This window comes from Macaca fascicularis, chromosome 11 (genome assembly GCF_037993035.2).
Source record: "Macaca fascicularis isolate 582-1 chromosome 11, T2T-MFA8v1.1".
NCBI classification, from domain to species: domain Eukaryota; kingdom Metazoa; phylum Chordata; class Mammalia; order Primates; family Cercopithecidae; genus Macaca; species Macaca fascicularis.
The window spans coordinates 78,735,477-78,748,626 of NC_088385.1; the positions used below are offsets into that span (position 1 = coordinate 78,735,477).

Genomic DNA, 13,150 nt, shown 5'->3' on the forward strand with positions numbered 1-13,150 from the left:
TTTTTTTAAACTAAAGAATGAATTGTTTCTAATGTGATAGTTGTATAAAGCACTATTGCACTGTAAAAGTGAAAAAGTAAGTGTGAAGGAGGAAATGTTTTTCTAAGGCTTTCACTAGGTTAGGGTTAGGTTACCCCAGAGGGATTGGGATTGGGATTGAGTTGAAGAGATCCAAATCATTTAAGAAGCGTTTAAGAGCGTCTGTTTTGGTGCCTTCTGGCCCCTTGACTCAGGTGTTGGTGGGGAGTCTACTCAACTGTGAAGATTGCTTAAAGCGTATGAACCCCAGCAGTTCTCAAACTTTGTGACCTCAGGGCCCCTTCACACTCTCCCATATTATTGAAGAACTGAAAGAGTTTTTGTTTATGTGGATTCTATCTGTTGATGTTTATGTGAAAAATTAATACTGAGAAACTTGTATTCATTTATTAATTCATTAACAACACATTCTACCTTAACATAGATTACATTTTTTAATGAAAAGTAACTTTTCCTAATGAAAAATTTACTGACACAGAGATTGTTTTAAATTTTTCGTTTTTAAAAATGTCTGGTTTAATAGAAGACAGCTGAATTTTCACATTTGCTTCTGTGTTCAGTCTGTATTGTGCATCATACAGCCTTTGCACTTGTGAAAGAATTTAAGTACAAAATCCAGATAATATTTTAATATTGTTGGTTTTGACTTTACGGATTCTCCAGTGTCAGCAAACCTAAGAAGTAATTCTTTAAAATGAAATACATATTAACCCTAAAATTAATTTTATTACATGTAATTTGAAGGAATATTTAACAGTGGAAAGAATTTGTGTGTTTCTTTCACCAAGTCTTTTATGCTGTGTAAGAAATAAATATCTCAGTCAGTCAGCAGTTGCTGTGTCTACATTTTTCTTTATCTAAGTCAAATGAATAGAGGAAAAAATAATCCTTAGTTTTGAGAGCAAGGATTTTCTCTTTACTTTCCCTTTTAGTATTGCATTAGTTTTTTGGTTAGTTACACATTTTTTAAGATAACCAGTGTGGTATAAGTTCAACATTTGTCCTTGGACATCATGTTTTAGTTATCAGTCATTATGTACTATAAAATATTTATGAAATATTACTTGTATAATAACAATTATTTCCTTTTAAAGCATCAGAATTTTGAAGAACAAATGCAAGGCATGAAGACCCAGCTAATTCAGCTGAGTACCTTACTTCGATTGTTAGACAGTGGATTTTGCAGTTACTTAGGTAAGTTTAGTGAATCAGAACTATACCCTGCAAATTGTAGAGTAATGCATAGAAAAAAATGTAAAGAACTCTTTAAAGAAGCCAGGTGCAGTGGCTCATGCCTGTAATCCCAGCACTTTGGAAGCCAAGGAGGGAGGATTACTTGCACCCAGGAGTTTGAGACTAGCCTGACTAGCACAGTGAGACCCCATCTCTATAAGGGAAAAAAAAAATGCTGGCTGGGGTGATGCATGCCTGTAGTCCCAGCCACTCAGGAGGCTGAGGTGGGAGAATTACCTGAGCCCAGGAGATTGAGGCAACAGTGAACTGTGATCACTCCATGCACTCCAACCTGGGTGACATAGCAAGACCGTGTCTCAATAAAAAAGAACTTAAAGACATATGTAGTCTACTGCACTTTCTTCGGTTCCATAAAAGTGTGGGACCAAACTCTCATTGTATAATTCTGCCTTAAACTTGATTCATAAAATGTATTATTTGTTAGTTTTTAAAAACAAGTCAGCCTTCAAGTTTGAAATGATTCCTTAACGTAGAAGACAAATGTATAGGGCTTGAATTGCCTAAGATGCATAGGAAAATTAGAGAAAAGTAACTGTATTCTGATGTAATTAGCATGAGAATAAGTCGTATATGTGTATGTGTTTTTTTCTTCTGCATAGAATCTCAGGACTCCGGATACCTTTATTTTTGCTTCAGATGGCTTTTAATCAGATTCAAAAGGGAATTTAGTTTTCTAGATATTCTTCGATTATGGGAGGTAAGTCCTTAAATTATTATGCAAATGTGATATTTATTATGAAAAGAAACAATTTATTCTGTAGAGTATAAATGGATTATGATAGCCTTACTGAACTATCTAAGGCAAGTATGTTCCAGAATTCTGATGAACTGGTAGCCTCTTCTTAAAAATTAGTCTCATACTGAATATTTGGTCTTTTGGAACTTCATTCTTCAAATTACAGTCTCTGTGAGATTTGGGGCCAAGAGGTATCCCAGAACAAGTTCTCTAGACCATTTATTTGCTGCCTTTATTCTTCCTTTGAGACACTTGACTTTATGTGAGGCTTTGCCACATCTGTTATAGAGGATTTTCTTATGTTTTTGGTGTACTCCTTTTATTCCATTTTTTACCCAAGGCAACTCTTTATTTTTTCAACTTTTAGGTTCAGGGAGTAGATGTGCAGATTTGTTACATAGGTAAATTGCATGTTGCTGAGGTTTGGTGTGTGAATGATTCCATCACCCAGGTAGTGAGCATAGTACCCAATAGGTAATTTCACATCCAATGTTTCCCTTATACCATCCCCCCATGTGTAATCACTATTGTTTATTTTTCCAGGGCAACCTTTAATGAAAAACCAAATCATTTCACATTTTCTTAAGTATTTGTTAATAATAAATCAGTGTGCTTTTTTTTTTTTTTTTTTTTTTTTTTTTAAGAGAAGGGGTCTTGCTGTGACTGATCTTGAATTCCTGGACTCAAATAATCCTCTTGCCTTCAGCCTTATAAGTAGCTGGGACTACAGGTGTATGCCACTGTGTCCAGCCTGGTGTGCTTTTTAATAGAATGCTGGTATAATGATTGATCATACCTTAGGATAACAGAAATTTTTCCAAGGAAAGAATTGGGAGATAATCCATTTTGATAGTAAATACAACTTTATACAGTGGAACTCTAGTTGTCTCTGAGGTTTTTACAGCTGGAAATGGATTCCTATACTATTGATGGCTGTACTACCATTAGACAAGGCATTGTGCTGGTTACAAGTTAAAAGTGGATTGCTTTGTGCTCACTTCCTCTGTTCTGAAATTAGGAGTAAAACCCACATGCTCTGTATCTGGAATCATACTTAACTGTTTATCAGTTTTGTTAAATTAGTATCTTAATTTGGGAGTTAAAAATGGGTTAATTCATTTATGTCTAGTGTTCCATTATTGGAACGCTAAGCATGTGGGAGTTGTTTATATCCTGCTGCTCAAGATCATCACCAAGTTCTGATTGAAAAATTGAAAAAATTGCAACTTCAGGCATAAATGGGTTTTAAAGGATGAATTAAGAATATTATTACCACATAGCTAGAATAACTCCTCAATCTGTGTTTACTAAATAAATTCAAACTTTTAATGAAACTTTGAGGTTAATTGCATTATAATTAAACTTTCAACAATTGGGTTTAGTTTGAAAATTATTCAACTTGATTTACTCCTTTTGAAAGAAGTAAACACATTTCAGGTATGCTCTAATGGTATGGTTTGTGTGGATGTTTTTATGTTTCCAGAAAAGATGTTATTAGGTACATGAAGCAGGGGGAAATTAAGACCCTAAATTCAAGGATGTTATCTATATTTAGGAACAGCTGAGCTATTGATGAAGCATTTTATATGTTTGGTTATAAATTTGGGGCAGTTAATTCAGTTATTGTCACAAGCAGGGATAAAATGTGATACAAGGGTTTTACGTATTTAGAATGGAGAGCTACCTTTGGGTGTTTCTGATTCCATGTACTATGTAACTGAACCTTTTTTATTTCCAGGACTTAGCTTTAGTCTTTTTTTCAGATCACAGTGAGAAACTGATACTTTGGAAAAATATTGAAAATACATCTAACCCTTACACGTTAACCTTGTGGCTGTAGGTCCTGTATTAATAACATTTATCATACTGGTTAAGCTCAGTAATTTACTTAGTATAGTTATCTTAACCGCATTTAGAGTATATCATATTCATATAATATTAAACTTGATGATAGTTACTTTGTAGGTGAAGGTAAGACTCTCGTTCCCCTCATTTCCTAGCTAGAAAAACCTTGGGCTACCCTAAACAGGCAACATCTACTTTGCATAGAAGTCATTCAGTGTTCAGAATTGTATCTGTGAGGAAAATGTTTTAGAATTGATACAGTTTGCAAAATAGTTCTTCTGCCTTCCATAGGTAATGTGGACCGAACTACCATGTAAAAATTTCCATCTTCTTCTCTGTTGTGCCATTCTGGAATCAGAAAAGCAGCAAATAATGGAAAAGCATTATGGCTTCAATGAAATACTTAAGGTAGTTATTCCTTTAATTCAGATTTTAGTGTTCTGGTTCTTCTATTTGGTGGTCCTGATATACAGAACATTTCCTTGAAACATTATTAAATCTCTTGAATAACTTAAATTGTGTCAGTAACAATGCTAGGAATGACTATCTGAGAATGACAGTTCCAATACACATTGGCCAGTTATTTTTACCTGGCTAATTAGGAAGAAAAGAAAATTCAACAAATGCTCTTTTATGTAGTTTAGTTTTTCAAAAATTAATTGTCTTTTGATAATAACTTTGAGATGTCAGACTTGGGAGAGCTGCTGGATTTAATGTTCCTTATATAAAACTATTAGCTAGTCTTTAGCTTTAAAACTTGGAATAACCTAAAGAAAGATACATTGAATTTCCTATTTATTTGTAGTATATGAATGTTTTTGTTTTAAGGATTTTGTCTGCAGTGAAATATAACTGGTAATCAGTTGTTTGTATAATAGAATATAATAGTGTATTCACTTTTGATTATCATTTTATTTTGTTGATACTTTTTAGCATATCAATGAATTGTCCATGAAAATTGATGTGGAAGATATACTATGCAAGGCAGAAGCAATTTCTCTACAGATGGTAAAATGCAAGGTATACAGTGTTTCAAGTAATTGCAAGATTTGTTTGTTTTTGGTGGGTTGAGATCAAGAAAGATTTTTCTTCTTGGAAATAAAATAGCAATTTTAGTAAGTTGAGGGCAGACAAAGTATTGACTGGCTTATTGTTTGCTGTTCTAGATTTACAGCACTTAATTGAAAACAGTTGACTAATTATGGCAGATAGGAAACAGCTAATAATAAGGCAAAATGATAAAAGTAATGAAAATATTTCTATAACAATTTAAGAGGCTGTAAAATTTCAGCAATGATATATTACCCAGTTGAGCTCATGAATACAGAATAGGTTCTCATATTAAATATGCAGAATCTCTAAATAAAAATGAATGCTAATCAAAAATAATTAAATCAGTATTATTTAGCCTGTGTCACTCACTTATATTAGTCAAGTTATTAATTATTTAAAAACAAGGCAAATTTGATATATTATCTGAATTTGAACCAAAGTAGTGTACTTTTGGTGTGTTTTGGCTTTTTCTTTTTATTAAGAGAAAGGGCCTTGCTAAGTTGCCCAAGCTGGCCTTGAACTCCTGGGCTCAAGTGATCCTCCTGCCTTAGTTTCCTGAGTAGCTGGGATTACCGGTGCATGCACACCACTGTGCCCACCTCATGACTTTGTTTTTTTTTTTTTTTTTTTTTTTTTGAGACGGAGTCTCATTCTGTTGCCCAGGCTGGAATGCAGTGGCGTGACCTCGGCTCACTGCAGCCTTCTCCTCCTGAGTTCAATCAATTCTCCTGCCTCAGCTTCCTGAGTAGCTAGAATTACAGGCGCCCACTACCATGCCTGGCTAATTTTTGTATTTTTAGTAGAGACGAGGTTTCACCATGTTGGCCAGGTTGGTCCCGAATTCCTGACTTCAGGTGATCCACCCACCTCGACCTCACAAAGTGCTGGGATTACAGGCGTGAGCCATCACGCCCGACCATGACTTTGCATTTTTTTTTTTTTTTTTAAATACTTTAAGTTCTAGGGTACATGTGTACAACATGCAGGTTTGTTACATAGGTATACATGTGCCACGTTGGTTTGCTGCACACATTATGACTTTGCATTTTTATGAAAATTCTTGCTTAGTCCTTGCATCATTTGTTCATGGATCCAAACTGTTACTTGGTTCAGTTCTACAAACATTTATTTGATACCTGTTCTCTTCCAAAGCATGTCAATGAGATACTGCTTGCCTTTGAAGAACTTTGTTTACTGAAAGAGACAGATGGTCTAAGTAAGATATTATTACAAAAAGTAGAAAGAGATAAATGCCAAATATTAGGACATGCTATGTTTGTGGGAATGTGGAGGTGGGATGGAGAGTGACTAATTTGGAAGATACCCAAGAACCACTTAGGGAAAGAAAGGTGGTTAGCATTTCATTTGGAGCTGAGAAAAAAGTGAGAAGGGTACATGACATTCACATTGTTAGGACAAATGCTCAGATTCTGGAATCAATGTAGTCTTAAACAGAGGTGTTACTTTTTGGTTATTTTTCCTCTGTAGTGAAATATGGTTTTGAGTTTGATTTTTCATATCCAGGAATTGCCACAAACAGTCTGTGAGATTCTTGGGCTTCAAGATAGTGAAGTTCCAACACCAGATTCAGACGTTGGTGAAGACGAAAATGTTGTCATGACTCCTCATCCTACATCTGCGTTTCAAAGTAATGCCTTGCCTACACACTCTGCCAGTGGAGCCAGAGATGACAGTCCAACACAGATACCAGTGTCCTCAGATGTCTGCAGATTAACACCTGCATGATCACTATTCTTGCTTTTTTGGGAAGAGACACTTTGTTGCAACTCTTTTTCAAGTACTTGAAAGTTGAAAATTTAAAATCTTGGTATTGATCATGCTTTAAGGTTTATGTAAAGAAAGTGTACTGATGTTCTTACATTAAAGCTTTACAAAGATTTAAACTAATTATTTTTGTAGTTACTTCTACCAAATAGCCTTTCCTTTTCGATAACATTCCTGAGTATTTTTATAGCCAAGTACATTTTATTTTCTTGCTGATGAACTGGAATTGGATAAATATTGCAAGTGGATGAGTTGGAAATTATGCACTTTGAAAAACATTCGCTTTGTTTACTCTAAGTTTATTGGGTTTGGGATTTGATTAAATTAAATGTGGAGGCTTTCTATAGCATTCTAAGCTGAGACGTAGATTGTTACCCAGTAATGAAATAAAAAATAAAAATAAAAGGATTTTTTTCTCTATTGTTTACAACAATACTCAGCTTAAATATTTATGCTGGTCGAATGTGATTTAAATTGGACATTTTCATCAATGCAGTCTAATGTGTAGATAAATAATTATTTCAACCATAATAAATGGATTGGCAGTGTATTTTTTACATTGAACTTTTCTTCACTTGTATATAAAGATTATATATAAGTACTTATTTATGAATATAAGAAAGGTTAGGCATATTTTCATTAACTGAATAAACTTGATTTATATAACCTGGTTTATCAAAATTTAACATGGCTTCAATATGAGATCTTTTTCAAAACTATTTTCTTAAAACATTTATTTCATGAGATTATGTTCAACCCTGTACCTGGTATAATTTTAAAATTAATTGCTTGTAACCTCACTTTACTAATAATGTTTATTATCTTTCCTAATAATGCATTAACTGATTAATCAGGTATTTAAATTTTTATAAAGTACTCTTTGCAAAAAGCTTATTTGAAAAATTTCTAGATGCTCTCATGAGTCTCAAAATAATAATTTTTGTATGTGCACAAAGCTGTTGTTTTTACCATGCAGTATTGCATGATTTTAAGTTATGTGGAATAAACATAACTTACTTTGGTTTAATTGTAAGTTGTTAACTCCTGTATATATCATTAAAATAAATTTGAAGTTGAAGTAGTGTTTTTAGTTAAATTATACTTAGAAATAGTCTGCTTTTTTTTTTTTTTTTTTTTTTTGAGACAGTCTTGCTCTGTTGCCCAGGCTGGAGTGCAGTGGCACAATCCCGGCTCTCTGCAGCCTCCACCTTCTGGGTTCAAGCGATTCTCGTGCCTCAGCCTCCCGAGGAGCTGGGACTACAGGCTTGTGCCATCGTGCCCAACCTATTTCTGTATTTTGAGTAGAGACGGGGTTTCGCCATGTTGGCCAGCCTGGTCTCTAACTCCTGACCTCAAGTGATCCACTTGTCTCAGCCTCCCAAAGTGCTGAGATTACAGGTGTGAGCCACTGTGCCCGGCTAATTCTTTAATAGAAGAAAAAACATCCAAGATGGACCTCAATTCATCTCATTTTTATGTGATTAAAATGATCATCTGAATAAGTTATGGAAATGAAAAACATCCCTTTTAAAACTGAAAAAAATTTTTCATTAGCATGGAAATGGGCACAGTGTTGCCTTGAAGGATATAGTTATTTGACTCTGTAAAGCAATTTACTACAAGTGATGCTAATAGTGTAAAGAAAAAAGTTGTGCAGTTCTTTTTTTTTTTTTTTTTTTTTTGAGACGGAGTCTTGCTCTGTCACCCAGGCTGGAGTGCAGTGGCCGGATCTCAGCTCACTGCAAGCTCCGCCTCCCGGGTTCACGCCATTCTCCTGCCTCAGCCTCCCGAGTAGCTGGGACTACAGGCGCCCGCCACCGCGCCCGGCTAGTTTTTTGTATTTTTTAGTAGAGACGGGGTTTCACCATGTTAGCCAGGATGGTCTCGATCTCCTGACCTCGTGATCTGCCCGTCTTGGCCTCCCAAAGTGCTGGGATTACAGGCTTGAGCCACTGCGCCCGGCCAAAAGTTGTGCAGTTCTAAAATGGTCCTAGAGATAGACTTTTTTCCCCCAAGAAAGTTAGGGAACAAAATGAACTTTTTTCCTGGTTGAGCATTAACTGACAATCACAACAGTAGAACTGTTGGAGATTTTAGTTTTTAATATTATGTGTATTATCTTTCATCAGTTAATAATGAGTAAGCCTATTCAGAAAAAGAACATAAACTGATCAAAAACCCAGCATCTCCAGCCTTTCATTTCCTGCTATTCAGGAAATTGCTTGGAACATCTTGATGTCCTCCTTGTTCTTCCTGGACAGTGACTTTTTGGGAGTTTTGCTACTGCATAATGTGATACCCACTTCAGATTTTTTTTTTTAATCTTAATACATTTAGTAAGTTGAACTTCTGTCAAGTTTTATTACAAAACTGCTTGTTAAAACAATTTTTACTAAACTGCATTTCTATCTAGCATATTTTTTATATGGAAGTGATAGTATAGTATAGTTCTAGAGAAAGTCTTCATCAGTCCACAGAGTCTAGTTAGCAAATACTATGTGCTATTAAGATTGCTAAAATATATAGTTCAGGTATATTTACTAGTTTTTTTTAAAGGTTTGTTTTCACAAGATGCTCTGTCCCCACCCTTATAACATGTAAAATATGTGCTATATTATGTGGTAAAGTTGTTAAAATTCAGTTTCTAACATTAACTGTAAAAGTACAGATGATCTAACTTATGATGATTTGACTTACAAACTTTCAACTAAATTTATGATGGTTTTAAAGCAGTACATTGAATAGAAACCATACTTTGAGTACCCATACAGCCATTTTTCACTTTTACTACAATATTCTATAAATTACATGAGATATTTAACACTTTGTTATAAAATAGGCTTTATGTGTTAGATGATTTTGCCCAAATGTAAACTAATGTAGTGTTCTGAGCATGTTTAAGGTAGGGTAGGCTAAGCTATGTTTGGTAGGTTAGATGTATTAAAAGCATTTTTTATTAATGATGTCTTCAGTTTATGATATGTTTATCGGAACATAACCTCAATAGAAGTTGAAATGCATATGTATTTTCAGTTCTGGCATGAATCTATGGGAACCTTTTGCATTTAAGAACCTCCCTATTTTAATAATTTCATGGGTCTAAGATTCTTCATCTGTTTATAAGGAACTTTAGTCTTAGTGATTAGATACTAAATTTCCTTTTGAGCAGTAAAAAAGCCTTTTGGGACAGATAATGAGTGATTATTATGAACTTGACATTGCCAAGAAATTTTATAGGCCGGGCGCGGTGGCTCACGCCTGTAATCCCTGCACTTTGGGAGGCCGAGGCGGGCGGATCACGAGGTCAGGAGATCGAGACCATCCTGGCTAACACGGTGAAACCCCGTCTCTACTAAAATACAAAAAATTAGCCGGGCGCGGTGGCGGGCGCCTGTAGTCCCAGCTACTCGGAGGCTGAGGCAGGAGAATGGCCAGAACCCGGGAGGCGGAGCTTGCAGTGAGCCGAGATGGTGCCACTGCACTCCAGCCTGGGCGACGACAGAGTGAAGACTCCGTCTCAAAAAAAAAAAAAAAAAAAAAAATTTTATAGAGGGAGGCCGATGAATTCTTATGTGAAATTCACATATAAGCATGCCCATTATTAAAGACAGTTTGTATAAAGTAACCCTAAATGTTTATTGAAGAACCTACAGTTCAGCTGACTTATGTGCAGATATGTACCTGGAGAACATCATTCTAGCTTGGGCATCTTTTTGGGGTTTTCAGAAGATCCAGGAACCTCACTGTATGCAAAGTCTTGTGGGCGTACCTCCATGTTTTTGGAGGCAGGTCACATAGTTTCTGAAAGTGTTCTCTGATTTTCCTCAAATGTTGGTAACCATTGTTACAAGTTATTTACCAGAATAGTAACAATGTATAACTTATGCTAATGATTTTGTGTGCTGAGCTCCCATTAATTAAAATATCTTCAGAGTGCTTGTTTCCAGATCCTTGGTCTGTACTATTAAGATATATGTCCAGGTGCTACTTCAGGCTTACAGAATCAGAGTCTTTGGAAGTCAGATCAGGAATCTGCATTTTTAACAAGCATCTAGGTGATTTCCTGAGCCCCTCTGAAGCTAGAGCACTACCATTATATATTGTATTTCATATGGTAATCTTTTGATTTATGGCTAAGTGGACAATTCCCTTAGTTTTTAAAAAGATTGTTCCTTGATTTTCTAAAATGGATTTGCTCTAGTTCTGATCGCCATTTTTAGTAAAAAGTGATGACAGCTCAGCCTGTTATATGTAGGTTTCTCCTCGTTTCTTACTTTCTGAAGAAAATTAAGCTTTTTGTGTCACTTCTGAGCACGAAACAAGATTAAATTATTGGAATCTGAAAGGCTTCCATCAGTACCTAATGTCATTACCTGATACTAAGTATCTGTACTTGGACATATGTATATACACTGCCATTTAAATGATGCGACCATATTTGGCTTGTTCTTCCCTTGGGATCTTATGAGGAATTTAAGTTGTGTATATTTGAGCAGTTTTCTAATTACAAATGCTTTCCCCATTGTTGTAAGCAGTTTTCTATTTTTCAGGCCATCCATCTTGACACAGGGAAAAACGGTGTGTTACCCTTAGAAAGGTTGGGGGAGTGTCTACAGTTGTACTGGACATCCACACTCTTTTTTGATATCCACAGCACTTCTTTCGGCCACCTGGGAAATTACACTGTTTATGAAATCAATGTTTAAAAGAAGTGATTATAAACAAAAGTCTTCTAAGAACAATCAGGAATCAGGAATATGGTTTTTGCCTGATGTGATTCAATCCCTATTCATGAAATCAGGATGTTAGAATAATAGGAAGTGAGCTATTAAATATGCCTCTCCCTCTCAAGTGATCTGGATAGTATATTGCTCCTCACATACCTCTGTCTCTGCAAAAGGTGACAGAATGAAAAGAAATTCCGGTAAGCTTTGCTGCGATCATTGAGCAGCAGTCTAGTTTAGCTTTTTTAATTAAAAAGACCTATTAACTTCTGAGAGGGACTTTTGCTGTGACAGTCAATAATGTTTCCAACATCACACTAGTCTTACTGGAAGCACAGAACCCAGTGGGTTGGTAGACTGCTTTGAAAATACAAATAGGGCTGTTTTTCTATGGCTTTGAGTGTTGTTTTCCCTGATTGTGTAGGTACTGGAATCTCTTCCATTGGTGTCACTGACTTGCTTTGCAAAGCAAGTTGCTCTCCAGTAGGACAGCCATCATGGTTCTTCTGAATGTCAGCATTAACACTGCATGCTACAGTCACTGTCGGGGGCATGGATATGGAGTATGTACCCAACGATTTTGGCCACATGCTTTTTTTGTTAACTAAGTCAAGTCTTAAATGAGCCAAATGTAGTGTTTGCTGACTAGGAAGTAAGTCATTGGAAATTAACAGTATTTAGGCTGTGCATGGTGGCTCATGCCTGTGATCCCAGTACTTTGGGAGGCTGAGATGGGAGTATTGCTTGAACCCAGAAGTTTAATGTTACATTGAGCTATGATGGTGCCACTGCACTCCAGCCTGGGAGACAGAGCAAGACCCTATCTCTTAAAAAAAAAAAAGTTAACAGCATCTAACCCTAATAAATTATATAGAAATTAAATTGTTAGGTTTTTGGAGTGAAATTTAAGTTCTTTTAGTTTTTGTACTTTTACCAGTAATGCTATTATAAACACATCGATGCCCCTTCAGACACTTCTTCCCCCAAATGGACAACATCCACTCTTCTTTTGCACATCAAGGTGTAAAGTGAAGTCTAAAAGGTGAATTTTTTAAACTTGCTCAAATATTTGTCCCAAAGTTATTCAAAAGTTGAGTAACTTTGGGACAAATATTCTTCTTTGATTAACAGAGCTTTTAAGCATTCTGTATAAAAGCTTAAGACTTCTTAAAGGAGGAGAAACTATCATGGTTCTCACTAGTTTCCTCCACATCCTACTAACTAATAATGTTTTTCTAAACTAACCTTTGAACTTTCTGTGGAGGATGACTTTTGCCAAAGTTTTATTGACAAGTGAAGACAGAGGAGAAAAGAATCCTTTTCATTGACATTTCATACCTGAAAAGCGCTTCATAAACTACAGCTTACATAATGGATGGGTTGTCTTGGCAAAGGCACATCTTAGGGATGGAATATAAGAAATAAGAATGTGGTCAGTTCAGATGACAGAATCCTGAAGCCATCAGTCAGACACAGTAGAATCCTTCCCCGATTAAAATTGCTTTTATCAAAAGGCAGGCAATAACTGATACTGGTGAGGATGTGGAAAAAGGGGAACTCTCATACACTGTTGGTGGGAATGTAAGTTAGTACAACCACTATGGAGAACAATATGGAAGTTAGTAAAAAAAAAAAAAAAACTAAAAAAACTACCTTATGATCCAGCAATCCCACTGCTGAGTGCATATCCAAAAGAAAGGGAATAAGCGTATCC

The 13,150-nt window shown here is 35.6% G+C and overlaps 1 protein-coding gene across 4 annotated transcripts in view; it reads left to right on the forward strand.

Annotated features, from left to right (window-relative positions):
- TBC1D15 (TBC1 domain family member 15) overlaps window positions 1-7,247 on the forward strand; it is an 87,793-nt gene extending 80,546 nt beyond the window's left edge. For all 4 annotated transcript variants that reach the window (XM_005571550.5, XM_005571551.5, XM_074007426.1 and 1 more), the window contains 5 exons: window positions 1,134-1,233; window positions 1,893-1,990; window positions 4,166-4,282; window positions 4,808-4,894; window positions 6,452-7,247. In XM_005571550.5, the coding sequence (XP_005571607.3) occupies window positions 1,134-1,233; window positions 1,893-1,990; window positions 4,166-4,282; window positions 4,808-4,894; window positions 6,452-6,673 (624 nt within the window). In that variant the 3' untranslated portion in view covers window positions 6,674-7,247. The remainder of the gene's footprint in view (window positions 1-1,133; window positions 1,234-1,892; window positions 1,991-4,165; window positions 4,283-4,807; window positions 4,895-6,451) is intronic.
- The last annotated feature ends 5,903 nt before the right edge of the window (window positions 7,248-13,150 follow it).